The sequence below is a fragment of the Aureobasidium melanogenum genome (assembly GCF_000721775.1).
Source record: "Aureobasidium melanogenum CBS 110374 unplaced genomic scaffold scaffold_48, whole genome shotgun sequence".
NCBI lineage: Eukaryota > Fungi > Ascomycota > Dothideomycetes > Dothideales > Saccotheciaceae > Aureobasidium > Aureobasidium melanogenum.
The window spans coordinates 5,041-22,783 of NW_024470100.1; the positions used below are offsets into that span (position 1 = coordinate 5,041).

The 17,743-nt window shown below is 49.1% G+C and overlaps 8 protein-coding genes across 8 annotated transcripts; 4 read left to right on the top strand and 4 right to left on the bottom strand.

The window, feature by feature from the left end:
- Positions 1-419: 419 nt before the first annotated feature.
- Positions 420-782, top strand: M437DRAFT_70535 (uncharacterized protein; the record flags this gene model as incomplete). The annotated part of the gene is made up of 1 exon (XM_041025484.1): positions 420-782. One exon carries the CDS (start codon positions 420-422, stop codon positions 780-782), a length of 363 nt encoding a protein of 120 aa, XP_040874791.1.
- Positions 783-958: 176 nt separating this feature from the next.
- On the top strand, positions 959-1,394 carry M437DRAFT_89187 (beta-lactamase/transpeptidase-like protein; the record flags this gene model as incomplete). Its single annotated transcript, XM_041028986.1, has 2 exons — positions 959-991; positions 1,047-1,394. 2 exons carry the CDS (start codon positions 959-961, stop codon positions 1,392-1,394), a joined length of 381 nt encoding a protein of 126 aa, XP_040874792.1.
- A 3,918-nt stretch (positions 1,395-5,312) lies between these two features.
- Positions 5,313-5,664, bottom strand: M437DRAFT_29947 (uncharacterized protein; the record flags this gene model as incomplete). The annotated part of the gene is made up of 2 exons (XM_041019170.1): positions 5,313-5,513; positions 5,611-5,664. Coding segments are annotated over 2 exons (255 nt in total), but the record flags the coding sequence as incomplete, so codon positions are not given.
- Positions 5,665-6,786: 1,122 nt separating this feature from the next.
- Positions 6,787-8,768, bottom strand: M437DRAFT_70538 (uncharacterized protein; the record flags this gene model as incomplete). The annotated part of the gene is made up of 4 exons (XM_041025485.1): positions 6,787-7,855; positions 7,981-8,199; positions 8,265-8,557; positions 8,628-8,768. 4 exons carry the CDS (start codon positions 8,766-8,768, stop codon positions 6,787-6,789), a joined length of 1,722 nt encoding a protein of 573 aa, XP_040874794.1.
- A 3,149-nt stretch (positions 8,769-11,917) lies between these two features.
- Positions 11,918-12,666, top strand: M437DRAFT_60944 (uncharacterized protein; the record flags this gene model as incomplete). The annotated part of the gene is made up of 3 exons (XM_041023837.1): positions 11,918-12,028; positions 12,081-12,406; positions 12,471-12,666. 3 exons carry the CDS (start codon positions 11,918-11,920, stop codon positions 12,664-12,666), a joined length of 633 nt encoding a protein of 210 aa, XP_040874795.1.
- A 452-nt stretch (positions 12,667-13,118) lies between these two features.
- M437DRAFT_60955 (uncharacterized protein) lies at positions 13,119-13,577 on the bottom strand (the record flags this gene model as incomplete). The annotated part of the gene is made up of 1 exon (XM_041023840.1): positions 13,119-13,577. The coding sequence occupies one exon, from the start codon at positions 13,575-13,577 to the stop codon at positions 13,119-13,121; it is 459 nt and encodes a 152-aa protein (XP_040874796.1).
- A 393-nt stretch (positions 13,578-13,970) lies between these two features.
- M437DRAFT_70540 (uncharacterized protein) lies at positions 13,971-15,533 on the bottom strand (the record flags this gene model as incomplete). The annotated part of the gene is made up of 5 exons (XM_041025486.1): positions 13,971-14,273; positions 14,325-14,564; positions 14,877-14,906; positions 15,019-15,384; positions 15,459-15,533. 5 exons carry the CDS (start codon positions 15,531-15,533, stop codon positions 13,971-13,973), a joined length of 1,014 nt encoding a protein of 337 aa, XP_040874797.1.
- A 604-nt stretch (positions 15,534-16,137) lies between these two features.
- Positions 16,138-17,372, top strand: M437DRAFT_70541 (uncharacterized protein; the record flags this gene model as incomplete). Its single annotated transcript, XM_041025487.1, has 2 exons — positions 16,138-16,376; positions 16,436-17,372. The coding sequence occupies 2 exons, from the start codon at positions 16,138-16,140 to the stop codon at positions 17,370-17,372; spliced, it is 1,176 nt and encodes a 391-aa protein (XP_040874798.1).
- Between the last annotated feature and the right edge of the window lie 371 nt (positions 17,373-17,743).

A 17,743-nucleotide genomic window follows, 5' to 3' on the forward strand; every position in this document is an offset into this window, starting at 1 on the left:
ATTCCAGAATCTCGTCGCTCTGGCGAGCGAACAACATGAGCTCTCTCAAGCTCATGGTCATTGCAGGATCCATACTAGATCAACTTCATGCGTGTATCGCAGCGCAGGGATGGCAATGGGCGTGGTGCATTGAGAATACACCCTGTCATCAATATGAGACCGCTGGGTCCTGCAAACAGGTCGCCTCTTCCTGAGCAGTAACAGTCACCGCTTCCCTCTCTCGTGGTAGAAAACACGAACGGCACGACCTAGATCGCATGGTCCAATCCTCTTGCGACCCTGTTGTGTATCACGTAAGCGGTATAACTAAGGTTCTGGCAGCTAAGATGTTCTGTGGCCTGCATTCAACCCGTGGCTGTTCAAGTTAGCTACATAGTCTACATCCTGTCACAACCTGTCAATGAACTTCCAGCCCTCAGATGGCGCCTGCACCCAAGCCTCAGCGGGTGCAAGGATTATGGAGGATCACCACCGCGACTGACCTCAGACTTGGGACAAGCAGTCTGCAAGCCACACACTATGTGTTACCGTGCGTCTGCATGAATAAGCTCCATAACCAATCACAACAAAAGAAAGAGACATCCCAGTATGTGGAGCTTAGCCATGGTGGCTGGATGGCCTCAATGACAAAGCTGCAGACCGCTGTTGCTACTATGATCGCTGTCGAGAAAGACTTGGTTGACCTCGACGAAGATGTGATACAATTATTGCCTAAACCCCAGAAGAGAAAGATCCTGCATGGTTTTGACAATGAGACAAAGACCCAACTTCGAGGCCTTTGATGGACCAATCACCTTGAAGTAAAGAGATGAATTCTTACGTTGACAAATGATGAACATCGCGGAATGCTGACCATGTGTATGGCCAGATTACTTCTATCGCACGCTTCTGGTCTTAGTTGTCCTCCTTACAATCAGCACCTAGAGGTGTGGTCACGACATAACGACACAACGACAAGATGGCGATTTACAATGCCCTTACTGGTGATTTCGTAAGCTCAGATATGATCGACCGACTTTTGGAACCACAATCTGGTCTTAACATAGTATCAAGATTTCGATTACCCTCCTGTTGCTCGACCTGGTGCAGACTGGCACTATGGTGAAGGTGTTGATTGGGCTGGCAAGGTGACCGCCAAGGTCAGTGGCAAGTCCCTAGAGGAGTTCATGCAAGAAAGCATATGGACGCTGCTCGGCATGTCGAACACAACCTTCCACCCTGAGTCGAGATCTTCGTTCCCCAGACTCGGGATGGGATTCTGTGCTGATGGACCGGGAAGTAAGCTAGTCGAGCAGCAAACAGACTTCTTAACCATCCCTGTCAAAGACGAAATGGGAGGCGCTGGTCTGTTCTGGAATGCTAAGGACTACGCCAAATTGCTCGGTGCATGGTAAGCAAGGCTCGATTCTCATGGAACAGTACATCGAGGAACTTGTGTCGCCACAACTGAGCGAAGCCAGCAAGGAGCAGGTATACCTGCTTGCAGAGCAATGGACATTATATCCGAGATCGTAAGATTATAGCTCTGTCACTCCCTTGCGATCGCATCATATATTGCACGACCACAAATCTACCTTCGCTACTACTACTACTATAAAAACTGGTCTGCAGTCTTCGAACCTCAAAAGTGGGAATTGAAGCCCAACAAGTGGGCGCTCCATTCTGCTGCATTGAACGGAATTTCATTCAAGTCTGCTTCACCAAAGAGTGTACCAACTTTACCAGACACTAAAATGAAGTATCCTCTGTATCTGCAAGATAAACTGTATATTCTCAATGACTTGTCTAGAGGGTACGGGCAAAGGGCTCACACTGGCATGGCCTGAGAACCAGCCATCTCAAAATTGTATCGACAGTTATGATCTCCTCGCTACGCCCGCCCTGTCCACACTACAAGCAATCTTGCTCTTGGCTACTTCTCCTCAATTTTCGCAACAATCTTTTTTGGTGCTATGCGCTTGTCGCATGGCTCTCATACTTAGGCTTCACTATGATACAGGGTCGAGATCCGTTTTGTAATGATCATGTATCATAGCAATCTTGTGAGAATCAGTTAGAGACAGTCGAAACCGGCTCATCGACAATCCCTGCTTTGATACTTGCAGTTTTCCTCCGCTTCGCCTTCTACAGCACGGCACCCTCATGCGCGGACTCTATGACCTCTTGACTTTTGCTAATGTACATCGACAAGAACTATCTTGTGAGGCTATCAGTCGCGTAGATAATGAAATCCATTTCTCAGCATTTCACTCGATCTTGGTCAATGATACTGTCATTCTCTTTTATGCTCTGCTTAGTCTACTGGAAAGCCATTCAAGAGACTTCCCTTTTGACGTTCCGCTATTCTTGCCTAGAGCAGGAACATACTACTAACTTGCTCTTGGATTTGAGCCGTTTAGCTCTATCAGCTAAAATTACAACAGTATACTCAAATATCTCTGAGCGGCCATATCCCGGCCGACCTTATACGGAGCATGATTAGTCGATCTTCTGGTAACTTCTTGTTCGGAAGTTTGATTGGACATTAACAGCTGGTATCCGCTCCAAGACCCGGATTATACGGATATGTCATGGAGCTGGCTATAGCGATTTCTGTATCATACTTTGGTCAATTTTTGACACCGTAACTTGGAGTACGAATTCTGACTTTTGTTTCTTGCAATGTTATAAGCCTTTATGATCCTTCTCATCCCAGGCTATTTATTTTGTGCTCCGGAAGAAGAGGGCACTTTGAAGAAGATGCTATCCAATCAAATTAACTTAAACTGTCTCTTCTTGATTGTGTTCGTGATTTGTTCTAGTTTTAAGCAAAGCAAAGCACCGCACCGCAACAGAGAAGATCAAGAAACATCGAACATAAACAGATGACAACATATCTATGATAGTACAGGACTGACCAGATCACAAGCAACCCACGTAAAAGTCCATATCGTCTTAGACCAAGCCCTAACATCAAACTCCTCACGAGATCTCCAAGATTCTTCTGAACCTGATCTCTTTCCGAGTAGGGCTCATGCGGAAATAACTCAGTTGCGCGATTTCGTACTCAAATTCAAGAAAGGTACCTAGAGCGAAAATAAGGTTCTGTGTCAAAGCTGCCGCAGCACGGAGGAAAAGAGCTGGAGAAGAGAGACACCGATGTTGGCATTAGGCTTAGATATACGTGAACAGCTTAATGTTAACTGAACTAAAACTCGGAGAAGACCCCGACACGGGTTGTTGACAAGCTCGGACTTACCTTGGGGAGATCGCTTAAACACAATGCCCGACTCCGCGATTGATGGATTTTATACATATAAACCTTGAGATAGCATCATACCGATGATCTCCCGTGAGTGCGTTCAGCCTCGTCCTCGAGGATGCAGAAGATAATCTTGTTCTGGTGCCGTATAGCCGATGGCAGGGCTAACTAGAAGAACCAAAGGAGACAATCGCCCTAAACACCGAAAGGGCGTTGAACGGGGCCACGGTCCTTCGCCCCGCAACACGGACAGGTTACAGACACATGCCGTCACAGCTCCACGGCATACATACATACATATATATGCGGTTCTTGCTGCTGGCATCGCACGATCTACCAGCAGACAATCGTAACTATCACCTCATAATGACCACTTGAAGGTGAGGCTTATGGCATGATGGTTGGCCGAGTATATAGACACAGAATATCAGACGAGGATGCTTGGCTGCGGCTAATCTGATTGGGCCATTGCTTTCTCCGGAACATACTTCGATACAAACCCGCTCGTCAAGTCGCTGAATCACTGGTTATGGAGCTCCGATGGGAGACTTCTAACGTGTAACTTGCGAAAAATCCACATTCGTGGACTCCATGGTTGATATTCTACCACAGGAATCTTGTCTGCTGTATAAGCTGAACAGTAAAAGCCGGACAGCTGGGTTGACCGGACACCCTTTTCTCTATTATAACTCGGCATTGGTACGGCTGCATTTGACAACGAGCGACTCGATTCGTTCAGCACGTGATATAACACTGTTTCACCAAACTACGAAGGGTGTCACGCGGTTGTGGTGGTGTCTGGTTTTCTGATTTCTACAGTCATTAAATTTTCGCGACATCGTCCGCTTCGACCAATTGACGGCCACGTTCAAGCGGTACAGTCCTACGGCCCTTCTTCTCTTGTAGCTCCTTATGTTAGTCATTGAGACTTCGTTATTTCATGTAGTGTTGAGCGGTCTCTGCGTCCTTCGTACCCAAAGGTCCGATAGCTTTAGTAGTCATCCCATATGTTGATGCGAGTTTCTCGTCTACGACGACTAGTTGATGTGACAAAACATGGTGTAGCTTAGTTTTGAGCCTCTTACTGTTTAGTGTTTGAGGTGATCCAACAGTTGATTGAGATTGCGGTGGTTGTATAATGGTTTCGAAAACATGTGGTCGTTGTGTCACGGATTCTGGATCGAATGGTATATAACCAGCTCTTATAAATGCTGGAATTAAATCAAATGGTTTATATGTCTCTTTACGCGCCTTACGACATAGGTATCAGAAGTTCTTTTTCTTGGTGTTGTCACCATCGCTTAGTCCGCAGAGCTGGTATGGTTTATTCTTGCAGATCGCTTCAATCGATGAAAACATAGTCGAGTCTGATGATTACAATACATCAGATGTATTAACAGGGACAGAAATAGCTATAATTAGCTCGTTCCTGCTCGCAGATATTCTGGAGAGTATCAAAGAAATGCGTCAAGTGGTTGTCAAATGGCAGGATCCGATATTGAGTACCTTGTGGCCGTGTTTGCAAAAGCACAGACGATTTTTTTTCAAGGAAATCATCGATCGTACTCTTGAACAGTTCATAATTGTGGCGCCATTTGTGGCTTTTGATCCTTATTGCTCGCAGATGAACAGGTGAAGGAGCTTGTCAAAGGTTATAGATACAGCTTCATCTCTTGGTTGTTCCTCGTCGCTATGCATCGAGAACGGAATGTACCGACATAGCAGAGACTGATACTTGCCATGACCTGGTGAGATGAGATATCCTTGAGAAAGAGACCCAAGCCACAAGAAACAGTATGAAAAGCCTCCGAAACACTCACTATGCAAAGCGCAGGCTCTAGTAACCATGATCATGACTTCATTAAGAAGGAGAAGCTTTAGCATGACAACAAGAAAGCCAGATAACCAAAAAAAAAAAGAAAGAAAAAAAAAAAAGGTTCAGAGGTAGCCTCTACTCCGCTAATTCGCTAACGAGTGCAACCACCCTTTGGATCTCTACACCACAAACACCACTCAAGAACTACTCGACTTCGGGCAACCACTTGTCAATCACAGTCTTGACGCCACCAGCTAAACTCCTCGGCCTCCTCAGGTCCCTAAGGATACGTTTGCAACTTTCAGGATCGGCATGCTGGAGCAATTGCACCACGGTAGCATAACCCTCAAGCCGCTTTCTCGAGGCAGCTTGACTCGACACACCCTCCTCGGCCAAGTACTCGCAACTCTTCTTCTTGCCAATGCAAGCGGAACATGTAGGACGTTTACCATCACACTGGAAAAGATAAGAATAAGTCAGTGCCAAGGAGCACATGTAATCAAGCAAGACAGCAAGAAAAGGGCAGGGAGAAAATTCACAGGGAGGTTCGAACCTTTGATTTTTGTCTCCGGCATGCCGAACAGGCTGCTTTTGTGCTCCTCCTTTTTCCTTTCCCGTTTTTCCTTACTAATGCCGTCGAGAACTCATCTGGCACTAATTGGTCAGAGGACAGAGTAACGAACAAGTCCGTCTCGGTTCGCCATTGAGGACGTATCGTCGAGGAACACAAAGCTATTTGATCCGCTGTTGACTGCTTAGTTTCCGACGGCAAAGGTATATCGGACTCATGGACAGGGGAGCTGCAGGATAGCAACGACACTGTTGGAGACGAAATCTCGTTCGGCTTCGCGGATGGTGTCGATATGGATGGTGATTGGGACTGGCGCCGAGGGTTGAGACGAATTGGCTGGTCAAGGAAGAGGGCGTGTTCCATTGTGGTAAATTTGGATCCAACGTTTTGGCAACCTGGTTGTCAGTCAGACGGAAGTCTGCTTCCTTTTGAACAAAGATAAATGGAAGGCAGTATAATTTGAGGACTTGACTCCGCAGACATGGGTTTGTCCTACAGGCGTTGGGGAATGTGCAGGTGCGGGGGCCCACCTCGCGGATCAGCATGATGAAATCCCATCCGTTCTGCCTCTCAGCCGAGACGTCAGGGTTCTCTAAACGTCTCAAGATCGACCTAAGCTGATCAACCCCTCAGCTGCGCACCCTCGATAGCTGCGCGTTTCGCGTTTTCTCGCTCCATCAGCACAACCACTTCCTTTGTGTCTGACAAGGTTCAGCGGATTTGCAGGCAGCTTGTAGCAATTTTTCGTAGTATTCATGGCTCTCGTGACCATCTATGTCCTTCGTAGCTCGCTGAGTCGTTGCTCTTCCGCCCTTGTTCTCCACCAAGCTCGCAACTGGCCTTCTTGCACTCGAACGGGTCGGCGAAAGTGAACACGGTGAGGTGACTAAGTCTTCAGTGTCTGTGGAAGGTGTTGATGCGCACAGGACCGATGTTCTGCAGGCAGGTCGATAGAGGCTCTTCGGAAGCGGGCTTACGGCCCGATCGTCGTCGGCCCGAGGTTTTGTTGTCGTCATTGCTCCAGGGACTGCTATAGATGAGCAACTTTTTCCGACTTCGCATTGATGCTCGATAGGATAGTCGGCATGCGGTCTTGCAGCATTGGATGTATGGATAGATTCCTTCTAGAGTGTTATTGACCTGAGAAAGAAGCCTTCGCTAGGACAGAGTCAATGCTTTCGACAGTTGTTCAACAGCGCTGTCAAGCCATGTATTCCTTACAGGACGGCGATCGCGTTCTGGTATGTATGTCTTTGTATATGCTGATATCTTCCTGACTTTTTTCGTTATTCCCCCCTCTTTTTTTTTTTTCTGCACCGGACCGTACTTGATCTGGACAACAGTACATGCATCTGGGATATGCTTTCGAATGCAAGGCCCGACACTCCAGTTGCTGAGATCCATCAGGTGCTGAACGAACAGTATCGAGAGCGTCAACCTAGCATTGCTATCATAGGACACAGCGTCTTGATTACTACCGGACCAATTGCAGTCGATAGTTGTAGCTGCCTCAGAGTACCAGTACAATGGTTGACGTTGCAGATCGACACGCTGGATGATTGCATCTCGAAGTCTTGGCCAGATATGGAAGTCAATGTAAATAGGATGTGGAACGAGTATCTGGTATGGCGTTGGTCTATACCAGTCTAGAATAACAAGATATGTTGCCGGCATCGGGTAGACGAACCATCGCATGAGAAGCCACTGGAGCCACATGACGGCCATGCGACACGGCAAGGACGGGATGCCAAAGCTATTAGCAAGTCTTGCGGTCCACTGCGATAGCAAGGAAGTCCTCTGGAAAGCAGGCTCGCTCATGAGGGCTTCAACAGCTGGAATGAGTCCGAACAAGCGATCTGGAGTGACACTGGAGACGACGAGTCTTTTGGCTTCATGAATGAAGTTGACGTAGACACTGGACATCATGTCCACATGGTCCTTGACATATATAGAGGCGACTGCCCATGCAGGTGCAGTTAAGTTCACACCAAGTGACTTGGAGGCGAGAGGCAGCGATGATGGGGCAGTTCCGACAGGGCTAAATAGGTTCGACGAGATGGTGATGCTATCGCCTCCCGAACGAGCTTCGTTGTTCAGCAGTTCACATTCCGCCCTGTGGTCGGCGAGAATCTTTGTGTGCCTGTCCAACGCGACCGAGCCTAGGCATGAACTTGAGTCTGTTGTGGACGAGGATAGGAGAGATCGATCCATGACTTCTTGTGGTCGTCTGCAAGGTAAGTCGAGTCTGAAGTATTGCCATCGAGCATCAGGGACGACTTTTGCTTGGGGCTTTGCATGTCCAGGTACGCATCATCCTCAAACAACAAGTGTTGCAAGTTAATCTCGACGAACAACGACGGTGCCCAAGGAGAAGCCGTATGTTCTAGTCGTGGTAGACTTGCTTCTCCCTTGCCCTCGTCCATCAAAGCAACACTGCCTGCTGCAACACTGACACTCCGCTCCGAAAGCGTTGAATTGTATAGAGGAAGGCTGGTGAGCATAGACGGACCTGTTGGATTGTGAGCAGATCCGATGCCAAACGTCGACACGCTTTTGAGTGTCGGCAACGCCCTATTCGAAGGGTCAGCCAAAGACTTGCAAGAAGCACAACATCATCGCGCGCACACGAAACATACTGCTCTTTCAGCTGCTCTCCTTCAGCCATGTCCGAAATGCCGTCGGCCATGTCGACGCCAAGGATCCTGTCGATTGTGTCTCCAAGTCTAAGCTGGGCGAGGATTGCGCTCGCTTCATTGTCGGTGCTATACCTCAACTTGTTGACAAACAACTCGAGATTTCGTACTCTCAGCGAAAGCGACGAGACCTTTTTTTCCAGGTCTTCGGTTCGTGTTGCACCCTCAACGACACCATAAGCGCATGACAGTCCTCTGGTCTGACACGCAGAACATGAAGGCCGCTCGCCATTGCACTGAATTCAAACACTTGTCAGCAGCTCTAGCAACATAAGCAAAAGTTGTTGGGTGAGGATTGCTAAGTACCTTGCGCTTCTGTTTGCGACAGTCAACACAGGCGACGGCAGTGAGTTTCCTGAGTGCATTCTGATGACCGCCCGAAGGTACAGGCGTTTCTGCATCGACAACAGTGGTTCTCCCACGTTGTCTGTATCTGTCCTGAGGCATTGGACGATGATGGTATACCATGGACCATCCATGAGAAACCGAGCCCTTGTTCTGAGATCCGGCTTTTTACCACGGAGTTGGCCCCGCAGTATTATGGTAACACGCTGAGTGTCAGAGCTTGGCTTTCGAAGCGTCAGCGGTGCGACAAGAAGACGCCTCGAGATCGAGCGTTACCAATTGAACCCTTCTAAGCTCTGCCGGGACGGACTTGGTCCTGCCACAGGAGATGGCCTGAGGTGGGAGGGTTGAACAGGTATGTATCCAACACCATGTACTTTGAACAACAACGATTGGAGAGTGAAGAGGAAGGAACGAGGGAATACGAAATCGTCAAGGGCAGGTTCAGCGTGACACACATATGATTAAGGTCATTGAGAAAACCTCGGCAATGTTGCCGAGAACCTGACTTCTAGAGCTGACTGATTACTATGCGTCTTTACAGGTCTGGTCACCCAAACTGCTTACATGGCAAACTCAAAGGTGAAAAGCCCGTTCGAACCACATAGTGTGGACTAGGATTAACTAGGTAGAGAGGATGGAGGCCTAAAAGCTCATCGGGAGGAACTCCGTATCTCGTCGAATGCCTTACCTGCTCCCCGTAAATCATAGCAGCCTGCTCCGTAGTCGTTTGTTGCTCCTATTGTAGCATGACTTGCGACCCGGAGATGCAGCTCTCCTTTGCAATGCCTCTTTCAGCGCTCGAGATGCGATCGGTTGGGACTATTTATTTGCATCGAGATATCCAACCAACACTCTCGATATGGAAGGGATGGGGCAGATGGAAAGCATGAATAGAATGCATCGCTCGATATGGACATATGTACTTCTAACAGATGTTGGTATCCGGGTATTCACAAGTATGCTTGAGATGTCGAGGTTTGACCAAGCACAGAGAAATCTAAAAATCTAACCATGGACGATCTTTAAGCGCCGTGCTTTCTTGTGCACCCCCGAGCACGTCCAGCGTGACCTATGTATACGGTTCAAGCAAGCCGATCGAAACAGTGGATGTGACAGCCGGTATTTGGAGTCACCCCCGAGTTGCAAGTACTGTACGACTTGCTTGCGGAGGCGGGCCACATCGCCGATGGGACACCCTTACATGGGCCAAATTCGTTACTCGAGTCGCAATTATGGCATGTTCGCGGATATGGGCTGCCTTGCCGGTATGTCAAACTAACTTATCGTTTGACGGTATTCTTGATTGTCATGTCGTCCCCCGTCGGTTTGCCTGAACCTAAGGTCAATGCGAAACACCCTTGAAGTTGCCATCATTCGAATCACGATCCTTTGCGATTTACAAGGCGAACTTGTTCTTTGGTCGTTCATACTCGTATCTCCGTACATTCGTACCAAGTGGCAGCGGTAGGAATCCTTGCTGCTAGGGTGACGAGCGAACCCTAGTGTTACGGATTGAACAGTTTGCCTACGACACAACAAGGATTTGCTGAGTAAAGGAAGTGAGAAGGAGATCCCTCCTTCGTGCGACAGGCACGCGTGCCAAGCTCGGAACAGCCGAGCTTTGAGTTCAGGGTCCAGGGTCGGACCAATAACAGCGGCGTTGTCACGCAGCTTCCGTCAAGCGAATCTAGGACCCAATGTAGCACGCGGGCAATCATAGCGGTTGCTGCATCTGTCTGATAGGGCGTGATTTGCAGACTGCTTATCTCGAACTTAGTGACTTACGATTCGCTATGGTCCTTGTGCGTGCAGACACATGAATGTGCGCGCTATTCAACGGATGTGAAGATACCTTGTAAGGATACTTTGGAGCGAGATGGTGCTGTCTCGATTATGTGGTAAGTAAGCGCCAACGTTCGTGGGGGCGGCCATCTGCCCGTAACTCTCCACAAGTTCGTGCTCGCTATGGGTTAACCACGCTAGGTAGTTACGGTTGCCACTATGGACCCGCTTTTTCGCTGAAGTATCAGAAAACTATTGACTCATGACTTCGTTTTGAGAAATGTTCCAAGGGTCCTTTGACCAGCAGCATCCGTAAATATAGGCTAAGGTCGAGGTTGAGTTTAGAGTTAGAGGTTTCATGCAGCTGCACCGTAGTTTATGGCATGTGAGCCTTGAAACAAAGTGTAAGGTCCAAGAAAGAGCAGCGCCACAAGGGATAAAACAACGTCGCAACGGTTGCATGCAATAGAGAAGGGGATTCTCAGCCTCTGGTACCAAAGACCGCAGTATCGCTCTTGCGGAGTCGGGTGCAAGTGCTGATGAAAGCGAGCTAGTTGGACGAAACACATGATTTGACATGACGTTTTGATTTGCTTCGGCCGATGTGCAGGATCCGAACCATTCAGCCCAGTGACAGAAGTCTAATAGTTAAACAGACATGAGTCAAAAGGCAGGTTCAGTTCACCAGAAAGATGCAGGATGGGACATAGCACATGCAAGGTACGAGTTTCATGAAGGGTCAATACTCGATAGGGTTGCGGGAAGCGGGATAGTCATTGAACATGCCGTCGCGAACATGAGCAAGACGTGATCAACAGTTCTGCAGCCTGATGCATACAATGTTGGGTTGACATTCACTAGGCACTTCGGAGTTAGGACCGAACACTATGAATACACGGTACAAGTTTTAGACCACAAACAGATACCTTGCTGGGGGTTTCCCAGTTCTGACGATTCGCAGATGCAGGGAAGAATCGTTTGAGGTAATAATTCACGCTTCCGAAGTCTTCTTCACCAGCAGCAGCAACAGCAGCAGCAGTTGAACTGGTTCTGCAGGTAGCTAGCTGTCTCCATGAGATCACTCAGACAATCAACGGTCACTCTAGCTGGCTTTGGATGGAAATTGACCTTGCGTTCCGGCCGAAGCCGAGGTCCAATTCCGGTAGTCCTTGTGGAGCACGGACTTTTTCGGTCAGAGAAGACTGTGTAAGTGATGTTGAGAGCTGAAAGAGATGAGGATTGAAGGATCGTGTGTGTGTGGGTTTTCGAAGATGATAGAACTTTAACGTTGGACCCACCATCCTCTGAACAGAATAAAGAGCCGTCGCGAGATAATGATCTTTCCCTCTGAGAGACTGACCACCCATTCATCTTTCAAATCTCACCTTACCTCACAACCAGCACTCTCAGACAGGGTCTTTCTAACCTGATCTACTCATTCTGTCAGCAGTTCTTTGCAATCAAACATGGAATACCAACAAGCTTACGTGACGACGGGCGCCTGTCACCATCCCGTATGTGCACGTCACAATCAAGATTACACGCATACACATACTTTGTGGTCGAGTGTGCCACAAGTACGCAAGCCCTATGACAGGTCGCACAACGTATGTACTCATGCCGTCTCAGTATCCGTACGGCTATGAGCAGCACACACTTGCTCGGTCTGTAGGCAGCACCTTGGCCCAGGCTCCGATCATGACTTCAGACCACACAACACCACCTGAACCGGTAGTTCTTGACGGCCACAAAAGGTATGCGACCGTCCCACCAGGACAGCCTTTGATGTATTGGAAGGGCGTTGGGGTCGACGATGGGCAACCTACCTCTCCGACCGTAGAGTTAAACGTTGATGAACTCCTGGAGTATCGAAGACGACGCAGCCACGCCACATCTGAGGTGAAGGAGCCTCTGACACCAGCACAGCGAAGGCGAAAGACACAGAATCGAGCAGCGTATGTATCCAGACTTTCAAGTTTCGTGAAGGACCCCATTGCTGACACGTCGCGGTGGCTATAGTCAACGAGCGTTTCGTGATCGCAAACGTCAGCAAGTACAAGAACTAGAAGCTCAACTCTCAGCTCTGGAACTACGGACCAACTCCTTGGAATCAGACAATGAGAGACTTAAGCATGAGCTGCTCCTGGAACGAGAAGAAAATGAGGCTCTACGAAGCATCACTCGACCTCGACCGCCGCGTTATCTTGTCGGATAAGATCGCGCGTCACGGGATTTGTACTCGTGAAGAGAAGTGTCAAGTAAGTGAAACAAGTAGTGTGTTTGTAGTGTAGACCGAAGGGACTGTTGGAATAACTATTTGACTTGAACGCAGGAGCTCACTCTTGCAGGTTGTGAGCGACTTATATACATCAATTCATGCACGGTATCGAGCTCCTATGCAGAAGAGGAAGAAGCTGAGAAAGAAGGACAAGCCGAAGAAGAGGCACAAACTGAAGAGAAGGGAGGATATGAAGAAGAAGAAAATGAGAAGAAAGACTCATGATCGCCTGGGGATGGAAACATGGTAGTCTGCTGGTATTTGGATGGCGGAAGAGTTTATGGTTTCTGCTGGGTGTCAATGTTGTTGTTGTCTACAGATGTTTTTGTTTTGCGGAGTGGTTTTTTGCCCCCACGGAATTCTATACCCCCTCTTCGTGGCTCTCCTCTTTATGGTTTCACCGGCAATGCAACATCGCCTTTCAGCATAGCAGGTCTAGGCATCACGAATCTCAATTTACTCTGCTTGATAATCTGATCGACGGCATTCTGATCCTCGAGGGTCTGTTTCATATTTGAAAACAACATTGTTGCTCGCATGACGAAATTGAGATTCCTGAATGAGGATCCAGCGCCAAACATCGACATCAAGATAACCTTTAGGACTTTGTTGTTTGAGGCCTTTACTGCTTTGATGACAGCGGTTGCAGATTGAGACATGAAGAGAGGAGAGGTTGTTGCAGAAAAATGGTTTCCGGAAGTGCGGGTCTGACCGAGTGTGCTGATTATCACTACTGGACCGGTGGTGAGTGAGAGAGCGGTGGTGATGGCGGAAGGATCCAGGGGAGAGCCTTTGGAGATTGAGCTATTCGCACCAACATTCGCGTTGCTCGTCCCTCTTCCCAGCATGCTCGCGACAAGGGGTGGAACTAATACGTGTGTGTTACTAAAGTTGGGTAACTACTATTATAATACGGAAGCCCTTATGTTGCGGCTTCTCCGCATTACCTGACTTCCCTTTGCTACGTCTGCCACCCTGACTGCCATATTGCAACAGAAAACGATATCAAAAAATCAGGGGCATGAGTGCAAGACCGTCTAAGTGAAGAACAAACAAACCACAACGGAAGACCCGACGAAGCATATTCACGACAGTAAACAGTCACAGCACAACATGAAATGGCACATCAAACACAGTCAAACTTTTGTGGAATCTCACTGCCAATCTAAAGCAGGTAAAAGTTCCTCTAGACCAGAAAGGAAGTAACACCTCTATACAACCAGCTCAAAACGACCCAGCATTTAGAAATCATCGTGGTCACCGCTAGTAGCAGCAGAAGCGACGTTAGAGGGAACGTCAGAGGCACCAGCGTCGGAAGCCTTGTCGACAGCCATGTGGATGTCAGTGGAGACATCGACAGTGTCGGAGTCGTTGACGATGTAGGTCTTGACGACGGGGTCGACGGAGAGGACGGTAGGGACGCTGGGCTTAACGGCGTGGGTGACCTCAATGTCGACCTTGATACGCTCGTGGTCGGAGGCGAGCTCGTCGAAGTCACTGCCGGGCTCGGTGGCAGCGCGCTTCAGGGTGTTGGCGGTAGTGTTCTGGCATGTGGGTTAGCATGAGCTAATATGGGCAAGCATCAAGTCACATACCTCAGGGACAGCAGCGGCAGCGTCAGCGGAAACGAGGATGCTGGAGACGTTGCGAATCTCCTCCTCGGTGGGGTAGACGATCTTGCCTCTCTTCATGGTGATAGGACGCTTAGCTGGAATCTCATCCTCAGAGTCGGCGGACGCATCCTTGATGACAGGCTTGCTAGCCTTCAGAGATTTGCGGGTGCCACGGCGCATGGCGACAGGCTGAGTGGCCTTTCTGGTTCTGGTAGGCCTAGGCTTGGCCTTAACAGTATATGTTGCTCAGTAAAAAGTCCAAAAACGATCAGAATCAGGGTTTCTGGAATTGATTGTAACATGTCAGGAACTGGACATTGGATTGACGTGCAATTCGGTGTGTGGTATGCATCTCTCTGCGTTGAAGATGTCGTTTGTCGCATGACGAACGGACATAGCCCGAATGACGGCGCCGAGGATTAGAGTCATGGTCTCATTGAGTTGTTCGGGTACATCATTTTTGCCTCTGCCCTTGCAGAAGCACTCATGAAGATAGAAGCATAGTCGCGTCGCATGATCCGTAGGAAAGCATACCAGTTCATAGAGTTGTTCTCTAGTGAAGCACTAGTAACCAGAGTGCAGCACACTCTTTGCAGAGCGTAACAAGCCTCTGTGGCACTGACTCCTTTGCCGATGTTGGTGGCCTCGTCGAAGATGATTTCTTCCCAGAACATACCATAAGCAAACCATGGGTCATGATTGTTTTAAGCTTTCTTGGTGGTGCTCGGGCTTCACGTCTCTCGAATTTGGCAGCTGCCTTGTCTTTGGCCGTGATGCTCAAGCTCTTGTACTCGCAGAGAGTTGCTGCATGGAAAGCCTTCTTGATCTCTTGGGTCCAGACATTCAGAAATGAGGTAGGAGCAACGATCGATGCTTGTCCTTTGCGTTTTGACAAAATGAAAGGCGAGGCTCTGGACCTTGCCTTGAGCCACGTCCTGTAGCAATATGCAGCCTGCATGTGTCTTATTGATGTGTGAAGCCGTGCCGATGTCTGCGAGCTGGTAATCGGACAATCTGGTTTCTTCGACAACTCAGGCCAAGTCTGTTGCCGATCGAGAATCCGGTTGCAGCATGTGTGTCAGAATGTCTTGTTGGTAATGTAGACATGCTACACACCGATTCTCGTCTACTATGCCGTATCGATGAATTGAGGGAGCTCTGTTGCAGACGAAGTTCCGTTCGCGGGCGCATGATAGGCAGATGGTCAGAAGCGCCAGCAAGAATGCGGAGGCCAAGTGTCTCTGATAGGACAACCAAGGATATACGACCCGACAAGCCTTGCAAGATTTCTTCCGCAGTGTGATTGATTGTGTCAATAGTAGCAGCAACTCTTGTGTTGTCAAGTGGACGCCAATCCAAATATGAAGCGAGCAATCTTGATTGTTGACTGGCGATGGATCTCCGAGATGACAGTTCGCTGACCTCTTGTCACTGTAGGTGCCTCGCCATTGAACGCAGACCTGGTTTCCGGCGATAGCCCGGGCGATGCAGCACTGCTCGCCCGTGCATCACGGCATGCAACCAGTGTCCCTTGCTCCTGATGTTTTGCTGATATCGTGTGACGCTTCTCTTGCACTCGCTGTACTCAAAAGCGCTCACGCGGCGGCTAGGGATCTGGGGATGGCAAAGATTCGTGCGTGTGCCGTCAAGACCGTGCTACTGACAGGACACGGCGCACGGGCCTCGCCTGCTGCATCTCGGCGGCCTTCGCTGTTCGTCGCAAGTAGAATCTAAGACCCAAAACAATCCAAACTGCCTCTCTGCCACTCGTCGCTGCAGATACCAGTCACTTCTCATGTCATCACCCGTATCGCCGTCTAAAGCGCACCAAGACCGTCTCCCGCCATCGCCCCCAAAATCGCCAGGTTCATCCCTCTCACGTATTGTGTCGCACGTTGCCGCTCTACATAGTGGTGATCCAAGCACTCGGACTGCGCCATTGCAGGCCTTTTCGATACTCGAGTCTGAGTACGCGCAGTTGGATCCTTGTCTTGAAAAGGTCGGTCTGTACGACTTCTACCACAACGAAGTTCGGTAAGCTACACAGTGCAGACCCACAGTCATCTGCGTACGTCGAATTGATGAGCTTTTAGGCACGACTACGATCCGTCGAGGGGACATCTGATTTTCCGCATGCCCACACGCCAGCACGATGTTCTTGCACACAAATTCGTCCAGCTAATCTTGACCAAGATCACTGCGCTAGCCCGCATCCTCGAGCAAGATTACCCAGCCATTTCTCGTCGCCTCCTCCAGCTCCAGACTATGACAACATCCGATATAGACCTGATCAGCGACGACGACGGCCTTAAACTGGGCCACAAGTCACCCGATGCCTCCATCGGCTATGAAGAATTGGGATTTCCTCAGGCCGTCTTCGAGGTCTCGTACAGCCAGGCTCACAAAAAGCTCGCGCCTCTCGCATGGTCATACATTATGGGCACACGCCATGCTGTCCGTTGTGTCGTGGGCTTGGATCTGGACTATCCACGAAAAAGTGCGCCATCTGTCCCTCCTCCTGCTCGCAGCGCGAGTGTCAGCATATGGCGTCCCCTAGTCGAGATCGAAGGAAACATCAAGAATATGGATGTAAAACAAGAAACCACAGATCAATGCCTTGGAGAACTCAACCCGGACCATGCAATAGCAGTCCTTTGTATACGAGACCTGCTAAGCAATGAATATCTGGAAGGCACTTCGCTTGACATCGCTGAACGTGAGATTGTCATCACATCCAGAGAGATGACTGATATTCTCGCGAGCGCAGAGAATTGCCAGAAGAGCACACATCGAAATGTGGAAAAACTTCTTCAGGACAGCCAGGATCAGAATTGCAATTGGCGAAAGCGACGCCCCACGCCTGACGAAGAGTTGAGTGACGGAAGAGAAGCGAAATACAGAATCACCGAGTCGATAGTGGAACAGCAGAGGTCAGATGACGACACGTCCTATATGCCTGCATCTGGATCATCCGCGGGGTCTCACAGCGGTCTTCCTCGTCGTTCAACTCGTTCGCGGATCGACGCCTGATGGTTCGGTGTAAAACCATTACATCTCAGCACAAGCCTGCAACTCTCGATTATACTTGAATACCATTGTCATTCATCATGATTGCGTTTGAAAGCTGCGGGAACAGAACTCGCATGACCGTTGGTCCACGCTTGCGACTCTAAATTCCTATCGTTAAACGCTTCTGCAGACTTTCTCGATACGTCACGAGGCTTATATCTTACGCCGGCGACAGTCCGGCTGTACAAATTCGACAGCCTCTGCTCACAGCGGAATAATCGCTCGGCGATGGAGACCGGATTGGTGTTCCTCCCATGATCAATCACTGCTTAATATCAACTCGAACGACCTCTTCAAGTCCACAAAAACGCATTTCTAGTCATGGTTTACTC